Source organism: Juglans microcarpa x Juglans regia, chromosome 3D (assembly GCF_004785595.1).
Source record: "Juglans microcarpa x Juglans regia isolate MS1-56 chromosome 3D, Jm3101_v1.0, whole genome shotgun sequence".
Lineage (NCBI taxonomy): Eukaryota > Viridiplantae > Streptophyta > Magnoliopsida > Fagales > Juglandaceae > Juglans > Juglans microcarpa x Juglans regia.
The window spans coordinates 3,254,201-3,281,411 of NC_054598.1; the positions used below are offsets into that span (position 1 = coordinate 3,254,201).

Below are 27,211 nucleotides of genomic sequence, written 5' to 3' on the forward strand. Positions count from 1 at the left end.
ATATAAAATAAAATAAATAATTTAACTTTTTTAAATTTTAAAATAAAAATAATACTAAAAAATATATTTTAATAATATTTTATTCAACTTCTAATTTTATTTTCAATTTATTTCTTTCTGGTTTACGGAAACAGATTCGCTCGTTAGGACCTTGATTGAAAAAACAATAATAGAAAAAATGGACACGTGTGACATACTGAAACAAGAATGGAGATCAAACAATGTTGTTTTGACCATGACATGCCACCACACACACTTCGATGATGATTCTTGTGCCTGCATGAGATAGAACGGTGGCAGCCCTCCCCTTCCTTTCGACGGGTTGAAATCTGGGCCACAACTCCAGAATTCGCGTCACAGTCCAGACCTTTCGATTCAAAAATGCATTTTTCTTGTTTTCGAAACATTAAAGACGCGTAATTGATTCTTGGGAGGAATTCAGGATCATGATTTTCAGGACTTCCAGAGTCCAATCGCCGTTGGGTTGCGTGGTCAAGATTTAACCGGACAATTGACTGGTGCTAGCTAGTTTGGTTCTGATTCCAACAAACGAAAGATCGGAACTCCATAGTTTTGTTACAAATGCACGTTAGTTTCTTGCGAATTTTGAAATCCTTTTTGTTTTTTTTTTTCTTTGCAAGAGTGGGAGTGACATTCCCTGGAACTCTTGTATTCATTCCCCTCCTACTTCCAAGACGTTGGCTTTCCTGCTGAGAAGCACTGCAAGTCCGTCGTCTTCAGCCGTTGATTGAGTTAGCCGAGTTCTGTGGGGCCAGTGTCAACCTACTCTCACTCTTCATCCAATCCAATCACTAAGAATTAGTGGCAGACAATGAATGCTCAAATAATGAATTATCCGACGTCCTGTTTTCCCTTCCCTTATCCAGATGTCCCTTTCAGGATTCGGACAAAATCTCCCCTAGTGGCACGCATAACGACCTTGTCTCTCGCTCTCTCTCTCTCTCTCTCTCTCTCTCTCGCTCTAACGAAGCCCAGCACTCCCAGAAAAGCTTCCTGTCTAGCTACTAGCGAGCCCATCGAGCCCGGCATTGAAGAAATGCTTAGTCTCAAAATGGCTCATCTACTCTTCTTCTCACATTCTCCCACATCTCGCTCTTTAGGCTTTTCTCGATTCTTCCATTTCTCCTCCAAACCTTTCCTGTCAAATGAAATTTCTACTCCAATTCGTGAGCCGAAGCGAAGGCCGACGCAGCACCCGATACTTTCCAAACATATCTCACCGTCTGGTTCTCTGTCCGACGATTTCGTCATTTTGGAAACAACCGGTAGGCCATTAAAGTCTTTGATTCTTGTTAGCTTTGTATTGAATCTCTGTTTGGTAACTGAGAGAAGGAAAGGAGAAGTTGGCAAGTTTGAGGTTTGAAGATGGAATTGCTTTTCCACAAAATATGAACACAATGCTAGCTTTGATTACACACTGACAATCATTTTTTTCTGTAGTTCTTAACTTTTATCAGCAAACCTAACCGATATTTAAAAATTCTGTTTTTGATGTCTTTTTAATTTCTCGCCGTTGCCGCATTTGGTGGTTTTGGCAGAGTGTTCCGATGGCAGTGTGCTTTTCCGGTTTGGAAATGCTAGTGAGGTCGAGAAAATCCATGAGAAAAAGACCATTAATGACTCTGGACATAATTTATGCAAACAAACTGAAGTGGACGACCTTGTTGATCAGATCTCTGAATGTAGAGAGGATGGTGATGTTCTTGATACTAATATTAGCGTGGTAGAAAACGTAAGCGATCCTATGTCAGAATTGAGGAAAGGAGTGTTCGAAGGCACTGTATCCAAATTGGCATCTTCTGCATCTGACTTCACTTCTGAAGTATCTGATAGTTATGGTTCAGAAAGAAGTAGCATGGAGAATGCTCATATTGGGGTTACTTGTTCCTCAATGGATGACAAGGATCTTAGCATTGATAAAATGACGAATGATGTAAACGGGGGAAAAAGTGATGAAGGTGACGTGACTGAGGTAATGGAAGTGTCCGCACCATTAGCGGCCGAATCGATTCTAAAGGAGAAGACAGCGGATGAATCTGTTGATGTAGATAAAATTGAAAGCTCAATAGTAGTAAGTCCTCTCCTTTTCTTAAATGTAGTGAGCTTTAACCTTGGTTTGTGTATTATTCATTATTATGGATTAGCATCCTAAAGTTGCTGCTTGAGCTATGGAGCCTAGAATTAAAGAGTGATAGGTTTAAGAATGATATCAACTCATTGCATCGTTATGCTTGTTATGCTGTAAGAATTATATCAATTATGTATTTTTGGCATATGTAGTTAGATGAGAGTGCCCCTTCCTCAGAATGGAAGGAAGAATTCAATGCATGTGATACACATGGAAGCAATGTTTCTGGATTTACAAATTTTGAGGCAGTAAACTTGCCTTCCATCGAGAGTATTCCGACTGGGTATGCTGCTGTTTTGCCCTATCTTCCCTTCTCAGACATAATTTAACATTGTTTACATTTGGTGCAAGTGCATGATCCGGATGACTTTATTTGCCTGAGGCATATAGGGTTTTAGAAAAATCACTAGCATAGAAAGTGGTGCCCCTATCTTTACAGCTTTATTACTACTCATCTACTATTTTGTTCCTTGTGTTTCTTTATTATATATATGCAGGGAGGAAATATCTACAGCAGGATTTTTCCTTTACTCTGGTGCTGCTTCATTGCCATCTCCCTCTAAGGTATCTTCTTAATTTCCTTCTGTGGCGTCCTGATGCTTAGTATTTGAGTATAAATACAGAAGGAACTTTAATACAGTCAAATGGAGAGAGGTAGAACTTTAATACAATCAACTTTTTCATTTTTGTTTTCGATGGTAGATCTAATCAAGTTATGGATTACTGTATTGTTTTTAATAGGCTATAGTTTACTTAGTTGATAACAAGGCAATTGATATCGCTATATGGTTTTGATGTATGTTTGTATGCATGCATACATACATATTTGTCTGTTTGTAGATTGATTGACTGCTAGATAAATGCATAATTACGTATTATGCTTTTTGGGGACAGAGTAGTAGTAGGGGTGTAAATGGATAGGGAATGAAAGGGAAAGGAGAAACAAAATCCATTTGGTCGGTGGGAGGGAAAATGTAAATGAGAGAAGGATGGGGGATAGATGGTAGCTAAAGCCATTTCTGGCCCACTATGTTCAATCTGCCCAATGGTAGGTGGATTCAGAACTCTACTTCCGATACTTCCACCAAATAACAACATGAGGTAAGATCGACATGTTGACAGCAACAGGCTGGCTCCTTTCTTTCCTCCATTCTTCAACCAAATACAAGTGGGAGAGGTAGACGACTCCTCTTCCTCCTTTTCCTTCTCTTTCCATCTCCAACACACCCCCCCCCCCCCCCCCCCCCCCCCCAATTTCTTTCTCCATCCCTCCCCTTCTATTGGGCATAGTTTTAGTCTGGATATTGGTCTATCCTGAAGACACTTGTGCAGGGGCTTTCATGTTTTTGGCTGAGCCAGTATTGCTGGTAATGAAAAGGAATAAAAAAAAAAAAAAGGTATTTAGCAGGACATTACGGTTGAGCTTTTAGGTTGATGGGACTTTTAAATATTGAAAGTAATCCTCTTGGATTTGAATGTCAGTTTTAGATTTCCTATGCTCTCGAATGTTAGGAACCTAGTTTGCTTTCAGTGTGCATAGGGCTTAGGGACTCCTATATTGTACTTGGTCTTCTTGTTTATTCTGTTCTTTTGGTAAGAAACTTACATTTGAATACAAGTATCCTTCCGTTTCAGGAGCAATAAAAAAGATTGGTTAACCTAAATATCCATTTATGTGATGTTTGGTTTAACTTGGAGATTAAGGACCAGTAATTCAAAAATTAATAATTGCCAGGCATTGACAGGTGGAGGAGATGCTTACTTCGTTGCTGTCCAGAACTGGCTTGGTGTGGCCGATGGAGTTGGGCAGTGGTCGCTGGCAGGTATTCCTTTCACGATATGTCCTTTTTCATAAACCATTTAAACATACTCTAATTTTATCCTTGTATCTACCGCTACAGAAGGGTCTGAATATTGATTTCTTTCATTTTTCTCTTGATGCGCATTTGATACTTCTCTCAGACTGAACTATGGCATAAATCACATCTTACTATCCTACGTCATTTCGCCTAAATTTAATTCACTCCACTTATTTTCATTTCTCCCGTAGACACAAATGTAAATTTAAAAACGTCTCTAACTGAACTATGACACAAAATGCATCTTAAAGGGTGGGCATTCAAGATGTTACTTAAGTATGCTTGCATTTCGTAGTCCTGGCATTCGAGTGGTTGTAAAAGATAACCCCAGCCAATTGTTTTTTTTTTTTATCGGTAATCTAGAAGTTTTATTCATAAAAGTAGGCAAAGCCCAAGTACACAAGGAGTATACATGAGATAACCCCAGCCAATTAATGATATGAGATTGTTAAAGCAACTTGTATCTATCTTGTTATTTGTTTACAATCAAAATAGCCAATTACTGCTGGTGAAAACTAAGAAAATAAGAAAACTGTTTTAAGTAGACATCAAATACTAATACTAATATTGTCAATGTTCATTTTCTTGTTAGGTGTTAATACTGGACTATATGCCCGTGAGCTGATGGAGAACTGTGAAAAGATTTTGTCGGATCCCAAAAGTGCTCCAGTGATCAAACCACAGGAGCTACTTATAAGGAGTGCTGCAGAATCACAATCTCCTGGATCATCTACTGTTTTGGTCGCTTACTTTGATGGTCAGGTATATATTTTCCTGTACTTGAGAATTTAATTTAGGCTTCTACTTAACCCCTAGCGGTTGGCTCAAATGGTAAAGGTCTTGATCTTGGTGGTATGCTCTCTCCAAGGTCCAAGGTTCAAATCCCACTGGGTGCAGACAATCTCAAGGGGCCATCGGACTGGAGGCTTTTCCCCTTGAATTACCCGAGATGCATTTGCAGGAAACTCTTTGCCAAGGGCCTGTGCACTCCCGGGATTAGTCAGGACTTAAGATGCTGTTCCCAAACACCCAATGCCAATTAAAAAAATTTAGGCTTCTACTTTAATGAGTATCAAGAGAGTTTAGATGCTTTTTGCAATGTATTATCCGTCCAAGGAATCAAACATGGATTTGCTCATTGATCCTCATTAGTGATCCTCTCTCAAGGTTTAGAAAATAAGTAGTTAGATTGTCATCTTGAATGAAATTCTACAGTCATTAAACTTTATTTTCTTGCTAACTAACCAAAATTTATTAAAAGAGACCAAAAGAAAAGGTGGACTTGATACTATTACAAGGGTTGAACCTGGGGAGAGAAAGAGAGAGAGAGAGAGAGAGAGAGAGAGAGATCAACTGCTGAAACTAGCGGTATGACAAGTAGTAAGCTTTCAAATCAATACCCTTTGCAAACTGTCTCCTTCATGTGACAGCTTACTATTTGTCCTACCATTAGTTTCAGCTGTTACAAGAGTAGAAGTACCGAAATCCATTTACATAGGCAAAATATAAAAGTAGGATGTAAATTTTAGTCTGTCTAATAGTGCCATCATGTCGAATGGTAAAGGAAAGCTGCTGGTTGTTGAGAAAGGAAATTGTTTTGCAGATAATGAGAACTTCTTTCCTTAATTCCAATTTTTTTCAACTTTTTCTTGCAAGGTTGTACATCAACTACTGCAATTTGAATTTACAGGTCCTGCATGTGGCCAATATTGGAGACTCAGGATTTATAGTAATAAGAAATGGTGCTGTTCTTAAGAGATCATCCTCAATAGTCTATGACTTCAATTTTCGGTTACAGATTAAGAGAGGCGACAATCCCTCAGATTTCATAGAGGTACATCAGATCAAGTTCATTTGTTGTCCTACCAAGTCTTCTAAATAATTGTCAAGTCTATAATGCATTTCAAATGAAGTAATCTTTGTTTGTTGAGTTGTGTCATATGAAGACTGATGACTTCTTGTATGCATGATACTGCCGTGAGCTACAAATTGACATCAACCATTTTTAGAAGTACTATAAGTTGTGACAACTGTTAATTGGCGTTATCATAAAATACTGTCTGAATAGTATCCTCGGGCAAACATGGATTACTTCATTTGAAACGCATTCTATATATCATTTAAACATTGATTAAGTAAATCCAACCCAAGAAGATTGTTTGAATAACGCTCGATAGATAGCGCAAGCAAATAGCTTAAATTGCTGGACAGAATGTGTCGTCCAAACTCCGAAGGACGTTTGAAAAAAAGTTAGAATGTGGTCCTAAAAGGTTAAATCAAACATATTGCGCTGTTCAAATTGCTTTCAAAGCATGGTTCAAATGAGACTTTAAAAGAGATATCTTAGTGTCTATTTTAGTCAAAGTATGTTCTAATGTAGTTGGGTTTTTCAATAATTGTTCACAAGTTCTTTAGAAGTATAAATGAATTAGGAGCGTTGTTTACTAAAAATATCTTTTGAGAACAAATGCCCTTTTTCGACGACAAGTGGTGGAACGACCTCTCGATGTACTTACTGCAATCAAAGAATAAACGTGTAGTCTAGGTGTTCCTTTTTGCTCTGATATCCGATGCCTAGGACGTTGTGGCCAAGAGCCGTTGTCAGCTACTGTTTTTTTGGATTGTACCCCAAATTTTATTAAAAGTTCCCGTACTTTTTTGTAGGATGGTAACCCATAGTTGTTGTCTCCATTTGGTTGTTTTATTTTATTTTTTTTGTTGTTGATACCAGAAAGACCCTTTTTTTCTTATTCATATCGGCAAGGCCTAGCCGGATGAAGTCTGATGGTTGGTAGTGAGAGGACTTTTAGTACCTGCATACCAAAAGGGGCGCCAATTAAAAACATCTATTTGATTTGTTCCATCTTCTCTCTTAGCAGAGGGTATGGAACCCCAACTATTGAAATTTCTGTATGTTTGACTTTGACCGTGCACGACTAAGTTCAAAAGTTATGAGAGAGAGACAGAGAGACAGAGTTATACTACAAGTATATGCTTATGTTTCAAGGATACAAAGTTAATTTATATGAAGGAGTTTTGGTGTATAACATGTATGTTTCAGTGCTACAAGATTGATCTGGATGATGGAGATGTGATTGTCACTGCAACTGATGGCCTTTTTGACAATTTGTACGAGCTAGAGATTGCTTCAGCTATATCAGAGTCACTGCGAACGAGTTTGGAACCTCAGGTGCACATTCTCAACACTGTCTCATTTTTGTTTTCCAATGATTATCTAATGCGGTAAATGAGGACCAAAAACAGGAAAAAAGAAAGAAAAGAAGATAAGTGTTAAGCATTAGTTTTAGCAAGCCATGCATGTGGCACCGTGTCATAACAAAAAACCATATGGTGCACATAATGGTAGTTGTTTTGTGGTTGATAGCGTACCATTGCTGTTCTTTTCATGGTTCGTGTAGATGTACCCCATCTGCAGCAATTCATTTGATAAATGTCAGAGTTCTTGTGAAGATCAAGGAAAGGAACTCTTCTTCCTTGGTAAAGAATTCTTGAATAATTTTGAACGTAATATTACAACATATATATATATATGTACGGTACTATTGTGTTTATGGACCAAAGTTTTATAGACAGGTTTTTTTTTTTTATTTTTTTTATTAGGATTCATTGCAATAATGACCTTGACCCTTGGCCATCCACTATAATACAATTTAAGTGGGAATCGATGGTCCAGCCATACTTAATAGGAACTGTGTGCGCTAAGATACATAGATGTTTTACTGATAACCTTGCATTGCTTTCTAAGATGCCAACCTTTTGTGGCTCAGGATATAGCAGTGTACTTGGCCACGAGAGCTCAAGAGGTGGGGCAGTCAACACGTGCAAGGACTCCATTTGCAGATGCAGCCCAGGCAACAGGGTATGTGGGATGTACTGGTGGCAAGCTCGATGATGTGACTGTCATTGTTTCATTGGTGCAAAGGAGATCCAGCTCTGACTCGCAGTAACCTCTTTCTCTCCATCTTATATCATTTGTTCCATTTGCAGATACCAAAATTCCAATCTTTTTATTATGTAGAATGTATGTATATATGATGCTATTCACTTCAGTGGCTGGATACAGAAAATCTTAATTATTGCATGAATGCCAATATAATCTGATTTTGCTTCATTAGCAGGCTGAGACTCTTTTTAGACCTTTGGATTTTACACACAAGTCGTCATATTGTAGTGACCAAGGAACCCACCCGATTAGAACAACTATGAATTAGCCGTGGCATTTCCGGTCACTGGATTAATATACACGGACTTGACACTGATAGTTAGGATGCCGTGAAGTTGAGAGCAAGGTTCTGTTCTTTGATTCTAGGTTTTATTGCTATCGATCTCTATACCAGCAGCAGTTAATGAGGCTTGGATTTCCTTAAATTGAACGCCTAAACATCAGACGGTAGTTAGTTTTGAGAGCAACACCACGTGCCTGTCTGGCTCGTTTGCATTGCATGTTCACAATCAAGCATTCATCTGCCCTCCCATCAGCAGTTGAACTGATAACGCATTGTTTTGTACCTTGTACGCTTGTTTTCTCTTCAACACAAGTACTAATACCACATTGACAGCTTCAAACAAGTCACAGTTCAGGGTTTTATCCGGGAAAAAGGAAAAAGAAAGGAAAAAGTAGATCATGTCCTTGAGGGCAAGTGGCTCATATGTTTAAAATTGGGTTGGGAGTGTTGGGACCCTCCACACAACACGCTTTTTAACCGGCTGGTGGAATCGCCATCTTGATGTTTCAATGCCACGGACACAGAAAGGGCAATTGCATCAAGTTGGTGAAGGAGCTCTCATTATTGATTGACAAAACAGAATCTCGTTTGAGAGATCAAAGAGAGAGTCTACACTGCGAAATGCAAAAAAAACAGGCCATAATTGAATTTGGGTCCACTCTGTAGAAATTACATATGTGATTCACGAGCTCAGTCAACCCCAATTATGACGATTTGCCATGCCGATGTATATCATTATTCCGATTTGGAAAGCCTGATTCCTACCTTTAATCTTTATCCTCCCTCCCCCTTTCGAATCGAAATATCAACCTGCCTTTTTGAAGACCAAAACTCCGCATTGATCGGCTGCATCATACTCCAATTTCCTATTCATACTTCTTTTTCTTCTTCTTCTTTATGCTAACCCAATTGCATACAAACTAGTAGAAGCATAACCCAATCATATAAGCTTAGTAAGAAAAAAAAATAGGGAGAGAGAGAGAGAGAGAGAGAGAGAGAGAGAGAGAACCCAATCATTAATCCCTTAGGGAGGCCCTAAGCAGGCCGAATAAATCATGATTTGATGAGCTTTAAGGTAATTATAATGAAAGTAAACACTCTAATTGCAACGTTCAAATGCTTCGTTGGACCCTTAACTTTTTGGCATAAAGTGGTTTGAAATGCGTGTAGATATAGTACGGTGAGTAAGTACTGTATAATTTTTTTAAAAAAAAATTGAATATATTATTAAAAAATTATTATTATTTATATAAATCATATATTTACTATTTTTTTTTTTAAAAACTGTACGATATTTACTACTCTACCACTCATTTTTTCCAAAGTAATAGTAATGGAAACGACATATATTGGACCCGATTCATCAACATGTCCTTTCGGCCACTGCGACTGCCAAATACTTATAATAATCTCTAGCTTTTAGCTTTAGCTTTGCTCCCATCTATAAATTAATAAAAAAATTAATTAAGCAGTAACAAGTTCAACACTTTGTATTTTCTTTTTATTTATTGGTGTGCTCTAAAATAACTAAAATATCAATATTTTTAATGATATATATTATATATATGAAGTTGACAGCTGAATGGACTATTGAGAGTCCACTGTATGTGTGATCCAGCTTTGCACTGCACTCCTTTTCTCTCGCAGTTACTGTGCTGTTAGTGCATTGGAAGTCCAGAAGTCAAGACCTTTTTCCAGTATCCACTCCACAGACAAAGGTCTATAGTAGGGGTGTAAAATTGTGATAATTAGTTTTGTTATTATTGTACGAGGACATGTATATTATATTATATTATATTAAGTTAATTTAATCTAATCTGTTAAATTTATCGTATTAAAATTTTAAATTTTAATATAAATTATTAACATAACAGGTCGGGTCAATTTATTTTAATCCGTTTATATAAATGAGTTAAACAGATCTGAAATTAATTCGTTTGATTTAATTAAGTTTAGCATAATTTTATATAAATGATAAAATCACAATATTTATAAAAAATATAAAACTAATTATAAATCTAAAATTACAATCTAAACAATAAAAATATCGAAATTAACATTTCAACAATTTTATTTTTTGATATAATGGTATAATTATAACTTTAATTTTTTTAACAAATTATAACAGATCAAAACAGATTAATCCGTTATCAAATCGTTAAGTAATTATGTCTTAACAGATCAATTTGTTTTGATTCAAATTCATTAAGGTTAAATCTTAATCAACTTAGGACACCCCTAAATTCTATAGCAAGAAACTCTGCCTCAAGTTTAAGGCTTTTAAACACAGCATTAGGAAACCTTCACACGTAATTAAAACTGACGTTTGGACTGTTTGAGCAGACAACAAACAAATCAAATTCAAATCTTGTAGCCGTTTCCTTTTAGCATTGATTGCAAAATACAAATTACAAATTAATATCCGTTCCGGATTGCGGAAAATTGGGACCTTTTTTCTGTTCAAATTTCGAGTCATTTATGTCTGCTCAAGGAAAAAAAAGGCCAAAAAAACAGTCATTTTATGTCTAGCATAGCATGCTGTCATGAATATTTGACACGTGTACAAACAGCCTTCATTGCACCGATTACTGTGCCCCCCTTGTACTTTAGCCAGAACATTCTGTATCCTCGTAAAATTGGTACGCTTTTCTCTCTCTCCTACTTGACTACAATCGCCCTTTTCTTTGCGCTGCCAAAGACTCTCATCATCAAATTCCCACTTCCCTTATTTAACGCAACCCCCCACGATTCCACATTCCCCACATTCTCCCAACTCCCTTCTCCAATCTCCTCAAGAAGCCATTTTTCTATCTCTGCTCTCTCTCTCTTTCTCTCTGTGAAAAGCAAAAATGGCAGCAAAGCTAAGCCTTTCTCTAGTTATGTGTGTGTTGGCTATCTGGGCCGTTGAGTTTGCGCAAGGTGCGTCCTCACAACACGCCCCAGCGCCTTCCGTGGACTGTTCCAGCCTGATCTTGAACATGGCTGACTGCTTGTCCTTCGTCTCCGAAGGTAGCACCACAACCAAGCCAGAGGGAAATTGTTGTGTTGGCCTCAAGACTGTGCTCAAGGCTGATGCAGCCTGCCTCTGTGAGGCCTTCAAGAGCAGTGCTTCTCTGGGTGTGGTCTTGAATGTCACCAAGGCTATGGCCCTTCCCGCTGCTTGCAAAGTCTCTGCTCCCGCTGCCGCAAACTGCGCACGTCAGTGACTTTTAGGATACTCCACTTCTAAATTTCCTTTATTTTCCTTCTTCATTTTTCCTGAGGTTGCTCATTCTCCTAACGGTTTTTTTTCTTTTTTCCTCAGATCAACTTCTTGTTTTTATTTCTCTTAGAAATTTTAATGTTTAATTATCTGAGGACTGAGCTTGACTCTTGATATAAAGTTTTGCCATTTGTACGGAGGTTTCTGTTTTTAATGAGAAATCTACTGTGGAAGAAATTGGAATTACAATTGCTGTCGTCGCCTTTGTAATTATCTTATTTGTCTTGACACTTGAGTTTGTGTTTGGATTCATTATTTGATTATGTGGGGTTTTCTTGTCTTGCAGTGTCTTTGACGCCTGCTGCTGCTCCTTCTGGTATGTTTTGATCCTGATCTTGACCGACCCTACCGTAATTTCTTCCTGCATATTTACCCTGATCTTTATCTAGAAATAAAAATTATATTCAGTTTTTACTTGCTCGTAAATTATCAATGTCAATTTGAGTCCTTTGATATTATTAATTTGTTTGATGCTAATCTAAAAGGTGAAAAAGCAAACGCAAAATTGAAATTATTCAGTTGTTTATCAGTGGCATTCTGATCTGGACAAGGTTTTCCTCGGAAGAATTGGAGCAAATTCTTCCCAAGTTTCTAACCCGTTGTCACGTCTCCTTTTGGCATGTGAGAGACATGACAACGGGTGTCCCGTCACTTCTCAAAAAAATTGTGATGGTTGATGTGTCCTGATTTGGATTAGGAAATGCTTATTGAACCGATGGATTGACCGATGATTTTTTTTTTAATTTTTTTTTATTTAATGATTAAGAAAATAAATATTATTTAATTTATATATTTTTTATAAAAAAAAGTATTTAAAACATAAAAAAAAATACTTGAAAGAAATGAAAAAAAATAAAAACTCTGAAAATACACTGCATTGGTTCACCATCGGTCCAGTAGCACTATCCTTTGGATTAATTGTAGACGAGAAATACTGCTTTGCCGTCCGAAGTCAACCGCTCAAGTGTACCGCTTGCCATTTTATTTTTTTTACTTAATGTTTAAAAAAGTAATTTTAAATATATTGATGTATTTTTTATTTTTAAAAATATTTCAATATATTAAAAAAATGTGAAAAAAAAATTTAAAAAAATTGAAAATAAACTAGTAATATAATTCAGCGGTGCTATTCAGGCGGCAGAGTATCACCACTCATTTTAGATTTGGTTATAGTTATCATATCTAAGAAGGGAAATGCTTTTCCCATAGAAGGTGGTCATGGTGGCCGCCAAAATGTTTTTTAATTTTTCTTTTTTATCTAGTGATTAAGTAAGTGTTTTTAAATGAATATGTGATTTTTTTTCTATTTTTAAAAAATATCTAAATTGTTTAAAAAAATGGTGAAAAAGAGAGAGAGAGAGAGAGAGAGAGAGAGAGAGAGAGAGATTTTAAGTGATCTCTGTGCACATAGCAACGGGACTCTACAGATTTTGTTTTCGTGCAAAAGAACAAACGAAAAAAGCAATTTAAAGGACATTATTTAGCCCACTCAATTCATGTGCTCCCCACCAAGCAAGATTACATGCATCTACCCCATACAATAGACCCTACTGGTCATTGAATATTTAAATGAGTGAATTCCATAATTTTGTATCTGGATATTGAGCTTTTCATCCAGCGGTAAACATCTAATGGGATAGCTTTTGTCCGACTGCTAGGTTGCATAACTTTTCTTTGACATGCTGGGTTATTATCAGCATTGTTATGGACTCTTCATGTTATAAGCATGAATGGGAGTTTGTGGAATTCTTAGTGACATTCTTTTTCTGAATCAGATTTGAAATTTTCAAATACTGCCTTACTGTTTGTAGGATCTGTGTTCTTGATTCTGTTTGCAGTCTTGACAACTTTCCTTATTTTTAGTATCCTGTCTCTATGTCCCATGAGTTTATGATCAGGTGTACTTATGTAGATTTTATTTCCTTATTAGTCACAAGAAATCTCTGTTGGTCCCCTGTGACACCCCTCTGCGCAGCTAAACTGATAAGATACCGTAAAAGGTGTCATAAACGGATGCAATAGCCATTCTGTTGTTTGGTGACCAATATTACATTGCAGGGACTTCAATTTTAAATCTTAAAGAGTATGGATGGAAGAGCTGGTGCAATTGGTTTATAAACTTATTTCATATCTCACTACCATATGTATTGGTTGTGGTTTCAGATCTCTCACCGGAAGCTTCTCCAGTTTCGGTTGCTGCCCCTCCTGAGGCCACTTCTGGAGAGAATGAGATAGCACCGTCTCCAGCTCCAGGGAGCTCCGGTTCTTCAGTGCTCGCTATTTCAGTCGGATCCCTACTTGTTGGCTTAGTGGTTGCATCATTTTCTAGTTTCTGAGCAGCTGCCAGTGTCAATTTTGTGAGAGCCAGAAGAGATGATCCGAGGGAGAATTGTCATGTTTATCTTAAATTTACTTATTGAGATTGTGTACGAGGAGTGATAACTAAAGTAGATAGAATTCATTTTGTGGACCACTTGAGTTGAAACCTGCTTCAAAGTTTGGATTATTTCTGACAGTTTTACTGTGTCTTATCCATTTTTTTCTTTTTTTTTTTTATCATGCCTGTTCTTTGAACTCAAACACAGACGCGCACCGGCACAGCACAAAGGATGGCATCCTTCATGCTGCTGGTTTGGCTACACATGAGACACGGATAATTAGAAGATGAGTTCTTAAGTTTTCAAATGTGATGTTGGTGGTGTTGCAAACAAAGTCCAAGCCGACATCTTTATTTTTTCGGTGAATTTCTCAATTATTAAAGCCCATCATGCCAACGCCCATGCTAAAGATGAAAATGGATCGTTCAAATCCTTATTTAAGTGCAAGTGCCTTTGCCAGCTTAAGCTAGCTAGCCTTAGGTGGCCTCGATTGTTGGATCAGAATTTGTCAAACCTAAGCTCAAAGTAAGCATACGGCCCGTTTGTTTTCAGAGATGAGTTGAGATTAAAGTTAAAAAGTTAAATAAAATATTATTAGAATATATTTTTTAATATTATTTTTATTTTAAGATTTGAAAAAGTTAAATTATTTATTTTATTTTGTATTGGAAGTTAGAAAAGTTGTAATAATTAGATAAGATGAGATGAGATGTTTTGAAAACAAACGAGGCTTAGTATTAAATAGCATTGGGCCACACAATCGACTTGCAAGCTGCCTTAGTAAAAAGTGGATTGGCCCGACATTTTTGCATGGCCCAAACCAAACACGTATTTTGTTATGTCGGATCAAATTAGAGTTGACTCATCTACAATTGGAAAACAATATAACCGACTCAAATTACCATCCCTAGATTTTCTCTGAGCTGCTGCTTAATTTCATAACAGGTTCCTTGAAACAATGGATGCCCGAGCCAATGATTTCATCCAACTTTTCTTAAGAAAAATATTAATTTGACCAAATATAATGGTCGGCAAGGAAGTTAACATTCACGCCTCACATGCATAAGTTGTATCAGGCAAAGACTGAGGGCTTGTGGGTTTTGGCGCTGTGTTCAGATCCCTTTGTTTTGGAGTAGAAAGCTCAAGATTCTGGTCGGCCCTTGATGCATGACATTCAACAATAACGGAATTTATTGCCGTTTCATATAATTAACTAGAGGTTTTTATATATGTATATTTATAGATGAACCGTCAAGAAATTCAATATCTTTATTTTCCTTGTCCAAAGTATAAAAGACTAAAGGTCTGTTTGGATAGTAAGATAAGATGAGATAATTTATAAATAGTAGTAAAATTATTAGTTGAAATTAAATGAGATGGTACTTTCATCTCACTTCTATATCCAAACGGGCTCTAAGAAAGTTGCCGTGTCCTAACTAGCTACTAGCTAGTTGATTTCATCGCGTTAGCCTGATCTCATCATTTACATCATCGATCGAGGCTGAACAAATAATTCTAGCAATAGCGATATTTAATTCTAGAAATCAAACAAATTAACTAATTATACATGCGTTTTCTAAATTTAAAATAAATATAGAAAAAATATTGCACGACGTCCTTATTTGGCACTTGTATATAGTCCAGCAAAGAATTAAGGACAAGACGGCCAGGAGTCATGGGCAAGGCTCGAATTAATTTTGATTAATGAATGAAACAAAACTAATTTATTGATAAATAAGGGCTTTGGAGAGATAAGGGAGTGTACGTACGTACGTGGGGGTTAAAATCAAACAATTACTTTTAATTCGCAACTTTGAATTGACGTCCGACGTTGTCACGTTGGCCCTAAGTCCAAGGCTTGTATTTTTTAATGATGGTACGTCATGTATACGTATACGTATATTTGAGCCCTATGAAAATGCATACGATCGAGATCCGTATTTTGTATGTGAACGTGGTCGTCGTAGACGTCATCATCGTGATCATGAACAATATCTCGGCGATGATATTAAGTGCCTCACATTCAACGACAAAAAAATAAAGAAGAGAGAGATGTAGTCATGTACGATTTTTTTATATATATATATATATATATATATATATATACATTTACAAGCTTCCAATAAGCTTTCAAAGATCACGTACGGCCGGTAATTGATTAGTACAAGAATCATTTTATATATAATTGTAAAATACGTAAATATCGTGTAATCATTTTAAAAAAGAGTGAAATCTATTATTAAAAAATTAATCTTTTTCATGTAGAACTCATATTTTATTTATTTTTTTTAAAACGATTACGTAATAGTTACACAATTCACGATTATAAATATATTTTATTTCAATATAAATTATAATAATGTGGAATAAGAGTCATATCTCTTCCAAACAAATCCATTTCCAACGTATGCCTTTTCATCTCATTAATACTAATTACAAAGTCCATATATATATATATATATATATATAAGAAAATTCTTCTTCTAAGCGATTTCATTAATACTAATCACCATTTCGAGTTTAAATTATTAAAGTAGCATTCCCTTTAATAAAAGTACTTATTATAATAAAGGCCGCAACCCATTTATATAATAGGCAAGCAATATATGAATGTGTTATGTATAGCTCTAAATCTTTCTTTATGGTATAAACAAAGGAAAATGCATGATAAATTATAGATGCGACGACACGTATGTACTATTATACTGAAGAAGAAAATATTGTAAATGAATTTTTTTTTTATTAGTCACTATTCACTATCCCACACCCCACACTATAAAAAATATATAAATGTGGGGTATGAAAATAAATAGTGGTTGATGAATATAATTTCTCATTCTAAATATATAAGAAAAATGGAATCACTCAAATTCATAAACGAATATACGTCTTTATACTAAAAACTGATATTACATATATACTACGTACGCTGCATGCTAATTATAAGAATACAAATCTAGACTGTTATGGCTTTCGGAAAAAGAATTAAAATTAAGATTAATAGTCGTTCAAACGGGAAAGACGTACGTACGTCGACTGTATACAAATACAATGTAAAATAGTTCAAAATTAAACGTAAAATACGTACGTACATCTTTATTGTGAAGAAGAAAAAAGAAGCATTTATATTAATTTCTTCTTAAATATTGAAGAAAAAACGTATCAGTCCTCCTTATTATTCTGAGCCCTTATCCTACTTCCCCATGAATCGACCTCCTTTCCAGCCATACGGAAATTGGACCTCTTCCTCAACTCCAGAATTTGTTCTTGCCACCTGCTTCTCGTACCATGTAGATCATCATCGTTAATACCCATATTCTTCAATGTTCTCCCAAAACTTCTGAGGTACAATAATTCGCAGTCATACTCTTTGCGCAGCACAGGATCCGACAACGTCCGGTATGCTGCATTCAGTTTGACAAACATCCTCGTCGACTCTTCCTTCATGGGAGGAGGACAAACATCAGGGTGATATCGGAGAGCCATGCTTCTGTAAGCTTTCTTTATCTCGTTGATGCTGGCGTTATTTGGACTCAAAGAAAGGACCTCGTAGAAATTGGCCGCGGTTTCGACGTGATTTTCACCTGCAACTTTGGTACTATTACTAGCTCTGCATGAAACATGAGCAACAAATTGCACCCGAGGCCGTTGCCGTTTACTGGGAAGTACTGGAAGAGAAAGGAAGGGTTTGGAGCCAATGCTATGGCTTGAACTCAGCAAAACATCCATGGCCGTTTCGATTATATTCAAACGTATAATATACGTACGTAGTTGACCAGGGTGTGGTGTGGACTAGCCGATAAAAGCTAAGAATTAAAGCGGTAGGACTAGGCTTGAGTCGTCGATCGTTACATTAATATATAGGGAAGGAGGAATCATGAGTACGTTGATAATTCAAAATGTGTTTACGAAACTTGACGCGTTTTCACCTGGTAAATATCGAGAGTACTTAACTTTGTAATTAGAGGTCATCGTGTGCATGTGGTCAGCGTCAACGTAATATATTTTTTTATTTTTATTTTTATTTTTTTTAAGTTGGGATATGAAGACTTTATCTCCAAAGATGGGACAAATATCATTGACCCACAAAGCCACAGGCCTACAAGGCTATATATATTAATGGCCATCAATGATCAAAATATATAATGTAATTGCTTTATTTTATTTTTTTAAATCTTGAAGTGTATTTCATGAAATCAAGATTAATATTATAATAAGCATAATATTTTAGATTTATAATCGAACCATTAAATTTGATGGCAAGATTTTGTTCGAGTAATATTAACTCTATTATTATTATTATTATTTATTCTTTTTTAATATAATATTAAATGATTGACAAATAAAGAAATAAAATTACTATATATGCTACATTAAAAAATAGACAATCGATAATATTTTTATCTAAATTAATACGTTTAATTAGTACGTGTTAGCATCGAAATCAGGATTTAAGCCGGTTTGGATTGAAAGAGGTGTTGAGATGTTTCAATAGCCTCTGTAAATGTGGTGCATCCCCATTGGGCTAGGTGTTGGGCCGAAAGAAACCTTGATTGAGCATTACTATATTCTAAATCCGTTATCCATTATGATTACAAGCTCGTTACGGCCGGTGCAGATGGGGAGCAAGCTAGCTAGGCATGCATTTGAGTTGATTTGAAGCAAGTAATTGTGAGATTGGGCGAGCCCACTGTTGTAAATACCTCGTACTCGGAGAGAGAGAGAGAGAGAGAGAGAGAGAGAGAGAGGGGGGGGGGGGGGGGGGTGTACGTCAAACAAGACTTCTGATCAAACAAAATGAAAAAAACAGCAATGAGGATGGAGAAGAAATTGCTTTGAATTAATCACGTACTATAAAAAAAAACGGACTTTTGTGACCAGTTAATTTCAGTAAAATAATTATTTATAACTAAAATTAATTGTGAATAATCTTTTAATTACAATAAATTAGTCACAAAAATCTATTTTTCTTGTAGTAACGACACCGTTCGGTACGGCCTCATGATCAAGTCTACTGCAGAGGATGCAGTACCTATATATATATATATATATGATCTAGCTGCTGGCCTCCTCTTGATATATATTCCATGAAATATCCTCTCCAATATTATAAATTTTTGTCCAATATATATCTTAATTAAAAAAAAAAAAACGTATGATACGGTTCATAAATCTTCCACTTGAAAAATATTTTTCTATTTATCTTGAAAAAGAACCAATATAAATATGATGAGGAGGGAGGGATCATGAGAGCCTAATTCCTTCCCCGCCAGTTAAGCCATGCATGCACCACACTCGATCAATTCACACTTTTTTCTAAACTAATAAAATAAAATAATGATCAGTTTTAGTTTAGGCCTCGTTTGTTTTCAGAAAACATCTCATCTCATCTCATCTCACCTCATCATTATAACTTTTCCAAATCTCCATACAAAATAAAATAAATAATTCAACTTTTCAAATCTCAAAACAAAAATAATATTAAAAAATATATTCTAACAATATTTTATTCAACTTTTTAACTTTAATCTCAACTCATCTCATCTCAACTTTAAAAACAAACGAGTACTTAGTTTTTCAAATAAATTATTAAAGAAAATAATTTTACGCATGCATGGCAGTTCGATCGTGACTTGAGACAGCTTCCGCGTACTTTTCTTAATTAATTAAAACACACCAAATTTTATAACGAATTTATCGTTGCTTTAATTAATGTTTGTCCTAACGCGAGTGATTATTTTTAAAACTAAAAAAAAAAAAATTTACTTTATAATTTCATCGATCGAATTCAACGGAAAAATCAATAGATATATATAGTATCAAGTGATTTAAAACTTGATGAAATAATTAAAGGGTGATGCAACGGAGCCCACACTTCTTACCGATTATTCACCGATTTGCACGTGATAATTTCAAATATTAAAAACAAAACAAGAAAAAGAAAAAGAAAGAAAGAAAGAGAGGAAGAGGGAAAACTCGTAATATCCATTCTCGCATCCCTCCCCCATTCTGCTCCCAGTTCGTTCGACGCCATCCTTCCGTCCGTGCGGCAGAGATCTTTCTCCGAAGAAGACCTTCGTTCCCAGCTTGCTCCCCTCCCACCTCCCTCACTCACACACGAATCTGAGTTGTAAGTTTTGTTTTCCTCTATTTTTTGTTTACATTACAGATCAGTTATTCCTAGCTATTGTTGTGTCTTAGATGTTAAAATAATGAAATATTTTAGTGGTTACTTTTCTGAATGTTAAGGTTATCCTATTGTAGATCATCTCGGTGTCTCCTCTCAAATCCTTTCCTTTCATTGAAGAAGGCATTTCTTCCTCGGTCCCTATGGCTTCCTCTCCAATTTTACTTTTCTTGTAGTTCTTCTCAGCGAACAAACAAGTTGTCACGAAATAAATAAAATTAGAAGGAAAAAAAATCCAAACAGATTCATGAACTCAACAAGCGGCCACGATCGAAATAAAATGAGAAAAAAAAAAAAACAAACAAACTTAAAGATCCAAACAGAAGTCAAACTATTCAGACCAAACAGAAACCCAGGTTCAACGGACTAAATAGAAATTCAAATTCACAAACTCTTCAGAACAATCTTGCAAGAAAATCTAAAATAGAGAAATGAAATTTAGAGAGAGAAATATACAGAATAATTTCAGTGGAGCGAGAGGGGATGGAGAGAGGCGTGCAAGGGGGAAGGAGTTACGAAGGGAATCTAGCTAGTTTTTCTTTTTAAATACTTTATACGGGCCATTAAAAAAACAACATGTGGCATCGGTCAAGTATGGCTGAAATATGTCGGTCGTTCTAGCATTTTTCATAATTAAAATATGAGTGACTTGAAAAGTCGATGAAAATTTTAAAAACCTAATCCTTCTAAACTTTCTTAATTATAAATTAGTAACGTGATGAGTAGTACCAGAGAGAGAGAGACAGAGAGAGAGAGATCAAGACATGAAGGTTCGATCCTAAGTTTTTTAATTTCCAACCGACACACACACACATATAGATATATCATGCGTCACCATCAATCATACAACTAGCTATAGGACTCGCACGATGGAATATTAATTCTGGCCACGGCCTTTTGCATCATATATGGGTTTTCTTCCTGGACCACCAAAATTAACAGACATGCATGCAGTACCTAAAGTAAAACCAAAAAGACGGAGATTTAAAGCTAGCTTCATGAGATTAATTAATTAATTAATTAATTGGAACTACTGCGCAAACTTCATGTCCTTCTCCTTTATATATAGCTTCCATTTCAGGTAAATATTATAATGTAGCATGGCAATGATGGCATGGGATCGATGGATGCATCTGCATTGATCAATGATCATTAACATGATGGCCAGAACTCTGCCTTCTTCACCTTTGAGATGCTCTCCAGGACTCCAACTGGTGAAACGTGTCCCATCACCGTCACTCTCTTTGTCTCTACGTCTATACTGAACGATGTAACCCCTGCTAATAAATCAGTTCAGTTTAAAGCTGGGGAATTAAGAAGAAACAAATGCAAGTCATGTACGTACGCGTACATGTTAGTTCAGATCATATAATATATGTAAAAATAATATATATATATATATGTATGCATGTTACGTACTCGATCGATGATCCAACGGAATTAAGAAATCAATTAGGAGTACGTAGTAAATATCTGGCTAATTAACTAGCTAGTTAGCTAGGCATGCTCCAGCTGCCTGCCGCGCGGTACATGTCGGTCGAGGACCTTGATCACGTGCTTTTGGGTGGGGCATGCAAGGGTGACGAGTTCAATAATTTCTAATTCTTGAACACTCTTCGTGGCCGGCCCACGCTTTTAATTAATGTTGCGTGGTGATGTTGCAGATGATAAACAAAACAGAATAGTTTGGTAGAACAGACTTTTTTCAGGGAAAAAAAAGCAGATCGAGTTACCACTCATCATGTCTTAGATCGAATTATAAAGATATATATGTTATCGTGAATTTTATGTTCGGTTTTTAATTCCCTCGATCGACCAACAGTACATTAGGAGGTCGCCATATATATATATATATATTACAAGAAAATTATTTATTTGTAGTTAGTTAATTCCAGCAAAATAACTATTTACAATTAAAATAAGTCTGTTGTGATCACAAATGATCTTTTTATTACAATTAAATGGTCACAAAATTTCATTTTTCTTGTACTGATATCTATATATATCTATCTATATAATTGTCTTGAACATCTTTAGTTGATAAAAATCATTAATAGGCTAAACGTTAATAAAAATTAGGCGGAATACTCGATCCTATACACTAAATATTATGAAAACACACACACACACATATATATTTTATATAATATATATATATATATATCGGAACGTAATGTAAATAATAGTACTGCGGCCTGCATGCAGTTGGAAATTAAGCAGCTTAGTTAATTAATTAATACCTTCCATTTTGGACAGATGCTTCTTAACTTTGCCAGCACAGCCTTGACAATGAATTGATACACGCATCACAACAACCTGACGAAAACAACATATGATGTGAAAACCCTATCGAACCCGATGAAAATCACATCATGTGCATGATATGATCAAAGCCAAATCTCATATTAATGGATATATATATATAGGAACCCCACCGGTTCTTAGGATCGATAGCTCCGCATTATTATATGTATATAGTACTTCTCAAAATATATAGCAACAATATTATTATATATATATAAGATTAATTATAATGTAAAAAGTTAAATAGACAATAATTTTAATTACTTTTTGAAGATTTTAGAACATGATAACTTGAAACATAAATAGAACCAAATATACATATATTGAGATCATACATGAGTACTAGATGACGCAAATTAACCTTACGATATATATATATATATATATATATGTCCATGCATTCTAAGATACGGTCAAATGTTAATATTGTAAATGGATCATAACGTAAGACCATGCAATGTCTTAGCCACTTGTTCATATTTAATTGAATTGATCAGCCATTGGAGATATTTTGCTCCACCCTCCATGATGGGAAAAGGGATGAAAAGTTCTTGGATTGTAGTTTGTGGGAAAAACGGGGATGGTCGGTCGGTCGTAGGTTGAGATTTTGAAATTGACCAAAGCAGCTAGAAGGGAAAGAAATGCAGAAGTCATGATCATTAGCATCTTTGGACCCTCGGCATGCATGCCCAATATATATATATATATACACACTGCTTTTTGCCCTTAATTTTACGTTTTCAGGGTTTGATCTTTCTAAATGAGTAAAACCAAGACCAAAAAAACAGCACTGGATAAGGTTGTGGATCCGGATCAATCTGACCTGGAAGACATGGTCCGAGGGAGCCAATGAAGAATGTTTCTGTACTAGGGCCTTTGCCTGATGATCGTGGTCCGTTTCTTGTACTCCACCTCGTTTTATGCGTGGCACAGACTCCGATGATCTCTTATTACCCAGAACGAGCCCAGGGGACAGATCAACATGAAGCTTAGAGTAGTACTTGGCATTTTTGATTAACCGTTTATTGTCATTCAGAGTTCTCCCAGACCTTCTGGGCACTATCACCGAGCGAGAATCGCTGGCCATGCACACTGCAGTTGCTGCCGGAGACTGGCACATGAAGCCTCTCGTCTTCTTGGATGTCATCATACTGATCATGGCTCGAGGAGGAGATCAAATTAGGAAGATCAGGTATATTTGACAGTACGTTTGGTGATCATCAGCTAGCTAGCTAGGAAGGCAACATGTAATAATTAGGATAGAATATTATTATTGTCTAGCTGAAGGTGAAAGACAGCATAAAATGGGAGAAAACATGCTGTCTTTATGATTTAGCTAACAGTAGGAAGCCTGGTATTCTTGGTAGTGTTATCCGTACTGTGTAATAATAATATCCCTATATTGTTTTGAATGTGTTCACCCATCCTGTCTTTGTCTGGTTAATGCATGCTGGGATGTCGACTTACTTTTTAGCCCTTCTTCAAACCGGAATCATGACCCATGCATTAGCCCGGTCGATCAAACCTTTCAGATAGAGTTATCTTATGACTTGTCTTGTAAAACAAACTTATAATACCTAGTCTAACCTTAATCCTCCCTTTAACTTCGAAAAATCAAAATGGCAATAATACGAAAAGATGTAGAGGATACGAGGTTACTTTTGTCCTGAAATATATAGTCGCTAAAAAGTTCTGGCCCCTGGGCATACATGCTAGCTAATACGTGGTTGAAAGAATAGCAAAAGTCTACTTGGACAGTTGGACAGATCAAAAGGTAGGGTCAGAAAGAGTGTGTAATTGAAGTAGCGGATGGCCGAGTGCAGTAAATGAGGTTGCAGAAGGCATGCAAGACTGTCATCACAGAGTTTGTACGTAATTCATGCCCATATTTCCAGCCCGATTCTTGGGATATTCATTCTGATCATGCTCTGTAAGTTCTGATCGAATCACTTCGATCTGATATTCGCGTATAGTACTCTTCGATTAATCTATCTAAATTGGATCAGCATGAGATATAGGATGAAAGGTAAACATTCTATAAAATCTAAGTAACTAACACAGTACTGCCCGATGCATTGACCTAGCTATGCAATAATACGTACGTACAGCCTCTTCCCTAACTAGCCGATAAGTCCATCATGAGTACAACTACTACATAACTAGTTTGCCAGAGAGGGTGTGGTCTTGAACATTATCAGTCCCACCGATCTTTATTATAAGTTCCATGCATGAATGCAATTCCAACACAAAACGGACAACACGAAGGTCTCAGGACCACTCTGCCAAAAAACCTACCTTGCGTCCGTGCCCCCGCATTAACTGAATAAATCTACCACTTCTGCAACCACAATAGTATTTCAGTAGTGCCGATCATTGGCTTTAGATCACTACGTGATCAAAGCTTCCAGCTTAGGTAGGTACGTACTGTAGGGGTGCTACCAGCGTCATACGATGCGGGATAGCCTCCTCCCTACCTCTCCGGCACATGTCTGTAAGTAAACAAAGAGGAGGATAAATGGCACTGACGTGCAGAGAGAATTGCACATGAAAGTTCCTAAGTGAAAATCATGCTCTGTTATTGCATTGTGGAGAATATAAAGTATTGCTTCTTTATACATGAGTTTCCTAACAGAGTAAGATTCTTCCTAAAATTAGAATACAGCTCATTTTAAAAGTATTTCCAAGAAAAAAATAATAACAACAAATAAACAAATACAAGTAATTCATCATTTATCCAAATAGACTAAGTTGTCTGGGTGACTTACAAAAGCTGGAAGGGGAGAGCATGCTACAACTTGACCATGGGCTTTGCTATCTTGAGGTTGGGCTTGTGTAGCTGGATTTTGGGCTTCACATTCATTATCTAATAGCCCCCCGCAAGATGGAGAGTAAAGATTTACTACTCCCATCTTGGATAGGTGCAACTGTAGTAGATGGGCAAACAATGTTTTGGTGAAAATGTCTATCAATTGAGCTTGTAAGGGAACATGAGAGGTGATGATACTACCTTCTTGAATTTTATCTCAGACGAGATGGCAGTCTAACTCTGTGTGTTTGGTTCTTTCGTGAAAGACTGGATTGGCGGTGATGTGTAAAGCCACTTGATTGTCACAATAGAGCATGGCACCTTATGGATGTGAAACCTGCAAGTCAGCAAGTAAAAATCTTATTCAAGTAAGTTCAAAGCATGTGGATGCCATGGAATAATACTCAGCTTCAGCAGAGGAGCGAGAGATCACTGTTTGTTTCTTTGACTTCCAAGAAACAATACATTTTCAAAGAAAAATACAATAACCTATGACGGATCAACGTGTGTTGCGGCATGATGCCCAATTTGAATCACAATAGGCACTTAGTTGTAACTGAGAGGTGGAGGGCAGTAAAATTCCTTGACCAGGTGCTGTCTTGAGATATCTAAGAAGCTTGTGAGTTGTGGCCAACTGTGAAGAAGTGGAGTAGTCCATGAAAGTGCTTAAAAGCTGGATAGTGTAGCTTATATCGAGTCTTGTAAGTGTGAGGTACAATAGCTGCCCAGCCAGTCTTCTATAAGGGCCGAGATCTGAAAGGGGCTGCCCTGAATCCTTACTCAACTTGAAATTTTGTTCAAGGGGCAGTTTAAGTGGCTTACATCCAAGGGAACATGAATCTAAAAGTATGTCTAATGCATACTTTCTTTGACATAAATGTATTCCTTTAGAGGATCTTGCAACCTCAAAACCAAGAAAGTAACGCAAGCAACCAAGATCTTTTATCTTCAAATGAATGTGCAGAAAAGTTTTAGAGAAGTAATGGACTATGAACAATTACTAGCCATAATAATGTCGTCAACATACACTAATAAAGCAATAAAAGAGGTGCCATCCGCTTTAGTGAGGAGACTATAGTCAGCTTTAGATTGCTTGAATCCAAAAGCAATGAGAGAAGAAGAAAACTTGGAGTGCCATTGTCTTGAAACTTTTTAAGGTCATAGAGGCTCTTAACTAATTTGCACACTTGGTGGGGGTTCTCCTTTAGTTTAGCCTGGGATTTTTCTCATATAAATTTTCTCGTCTAAATCAGCATGTAGAAATGTGTTATATACATCAAATTGATATAAGGACCAGCCTTGGATTACTGCCACAGGTAATATGACCCAAACAGTTACTAATTTGGCAACCGGAGAGAAGGTTTATGCGTAGTCTATGCCTTCTTGTTGCGTAAACCCTTTAGCAACAAGTTTGGCTTTTAGCCTCTCAATGGACCCATTAGAGTTGAATTTAATTTTGTAGACATACTTGCAATCAATGACTTGTTTTCCAGGAGGTAAATCAGTGAGAATCCAAGTGTGGTTTTGTTCTAAGGCATTTAATTCAATTTTCTAACTTGGCACCAACTGGGATGTTTCATGGCTTGCTTATAGGTGACTGGTTCAGATGTAGTGGAAATAGATGCTGAAAAAGCACTAAAAGAGGGAGTAAATTTCTGATAAAAGAGATAATGAGCAAGAGGATGAGAAGTACCCGTGAATTTTATGCAAGACTTGGACAAAGATTGAGCTGGTTCGTGAAGGGAAGCTTGCTTGCAGTGAAAGTCTTGCAAGTATTGAGGTGCTCTCCTAAGTCTAGTGGATCTGCCAGGTGGGGGGATAGGAGGGGAACCAGAAATTGGAGGAATAGGAGAGGGGGTCTAGTCGGGAAAGTAAATCAGCTTGTGAAGTGGGTGAAGGGGGGACATCTGGAGGTGCATGTGAGGGAGGGTCAGGAAAGGAGTTTGGTAAAGATTTAGTAAAGACCAGATTTGGATGGTTAGTGATGGAAGGAGTGAGGGGGGAATTGAATGGAAATGA

General features: G+C 36.5%; 4 protein-coding genes across 8 annotated transcripts; 2 read left to right on the forward strand and 2 right to left on the reverse strand.

Annotated features, from left to right (window-relative positions):
* Positions 1-268: 268 nt before the first annotated feature.
* On the forward strand, positions 269-9,020 carry LOC121255381 (probable protein phosphatase 2C 71). Of its 4 annotated transcripts, none has more exons than XM_041155675.1 (10): positions 272-1,286; positions 1,560-2,092; positions 2,302-2,432; positions 2,647-2,713; positions 3,885-3,972; positions 4,601-4,770; positions 5,699-5,842; positions 7,070-7,198; positions 7,797-7,972; positions 8,145-9,020. In XM_041155675.1, the coding sequence occupies exons 1-10, from the start codon at positions 833-835 to the stop codon at positions 8,233-8,235; spliced, it is 1,983 nt and encodes a 660-aa protein (XP_041011609.1). In that variant the 5' UTR covers positions 272-832; the 3' UTR covers positions 8,236-9,020. The 4 variants fall into 4 exon arrangements, 3 of the variants coding, with proteins under 3 accessions (XP_041011611.1, XP_041011609.1, XP_041011610.1); XM_041155676.1 differs by having other exon boundaries at positions 8,148-9,020; XM_041155677.1 differs by lacking the exon at positions 5,699-5,842 and having other exon boundaries at positions 269-1,286.
* Positions 9,021-10,913: 1,893 nt separating this feature from the next.
* On the forward strand, positions 10,914-14,032 carry LOC121255505 (non-specific lipid transfer protein GPI-anchored 31-like). Its single transcript, XM_041155868.1, has 3 exons — positions 10,914-11,453; positions 11,804-11,833; positions 13,681-14,032. Exons 1-3 carry the CDS (start codon positions 11,105-11,107, stop codon positions 13,851-13,853), a joined length of 552 nt encoding a protein of 183 aa, XP_041011802.1. The 5' UTR covers positions 10,914-11,104; the 3' UTR covers positions 13,854-14,032.
* A 2,988-nt stretch (positions 14,033-17,020) lies between these two features.
* LOC121255504 (chaperone protein dnaJ 20, chloroplastic-like) lies at positions 17,021-17,680 on the reverse strand. Its single transcript, XM_041155867.1, has one exon. The coding sequence runs from the start codon at positions 17,622-17,624 to the stop codon at positions 17,058-17,060; it is 567 nt and encodes a 188-aa protein (XP_041011801.1). The 5' UTR covers positions 17,625-17,680; the 3' UTR covers positions 17,021-17,057.
* Positions 17,681-20,952: 3,272 nt separating this feature from the next.
* On the reverse strand, positions 20,953-23,764 carry LOC121255506 (heavy metal-associated isoprenylated plant protein 35-like). 2 transcript variants are annotated; one of them, XM_041155869.1, is made up of 3 exons: positions 23,210-23,764; positions 22,323-22,398; positions 20,953-21,362 (listed from the first exon to the last, which is right to left on the reverse strand). In XM_041155869.1, the coding sequence occupies exons 1-3, from the start codon at positions 23,543-23,545 to the stop codon at positions 21,235-21,237; spliced, it is 540 nt and encodes a 179-aa protein (XP_041011803.1). In that variant the 5' UTR covers positions 23,546-23,764; the 3' UTR covers positions 20,953-21,234. The 2 variants fall into 2 exon arrangements, with proteins under 2 accessions (XP_041011803.1, XP_041011804.1); XM_041155870.1 differs by having other exon boundaries at positions 20,953-21,359; positions 23,210-23,761.
* Positions 23,765-27,211: the final 3,447 nt, after the last annotated feature.

Excerpts from the sequence above, each read along its gene's own strand:
- LOC121255504 (XM_041155867.1), bottom strand. The coding sequence starts at position 17,624 with ATGGATGTTTTGCTGAGTTCAAGCCATAGCATTGGCTCCAAACCCTTC.
- LOC121255505 (XM_041155868.1), top strand. The coding sequence starts at position 11,105 with ATGGCAGCAAAGCTAAGCCTTTCTCTAGTTATGTGTGTGTTGGCTATC. Across the intron at positions 11,454-11,803 it reads CGCTGCCGCAAACTGCGCAC|TGTCTTTGACGCCTGCTGCT; the intron begins GTCAGTGACTTT and ends CTTGTCTTGCAG. Across the intron at positions 11,834-13,680 it reads GCCTGCTGCTGCTCCTTCTG|ATCTCTCACCGGAAGCTTCT; the intron begins GTATGTTTTGAT and ends TTGTGGTTTCAG.
- LOC121255506 (XM_041155869.1), bottom strand. The coding sequence starts at position 23,545 with ATGATCAGTATGATGACATCCAAGAAGACGAGAGGCTTCATGTGCCAG. Across the intron at positions 22,399-23,209 it reads CCTCGGACCATGTCTTCCAG|GTTGTTGTGATGCGTGTATC; the intron begins GTCAGATTGATC and ends TGTTTTCGTCAG. Across the intron at positions 21,363-22,322 it reads GCATCTGTCCAAAATGGAAG|CAGGGGTTACATCGTTCAGT; the intron begins GTATTAATTAAT and ends CTGATTTATTAG.
- LOC121255381 (XM_041155675.1), top strand. The coding sequence starts at position 833 with ATGAATGCTCAAATAATGAATTATCCGACGTCCTGTTTTCCCTTCCCT. Across the intron at positions 2,433-2,646 it reads ATCGAGAGTATTCCGACTGG|GGAGGAAATATCTACAGCAG; the intron begins GTATGCTGCTGT and ends ATATATATGCAG. Across the intron at positions 2,714-3,884 it reads CATTGCCATCTCCCTCTAAG|GCATTGACAGGTGGAGGAGA; the intron begins GTATCTTCTTAA and ends AATAATTGCCAG.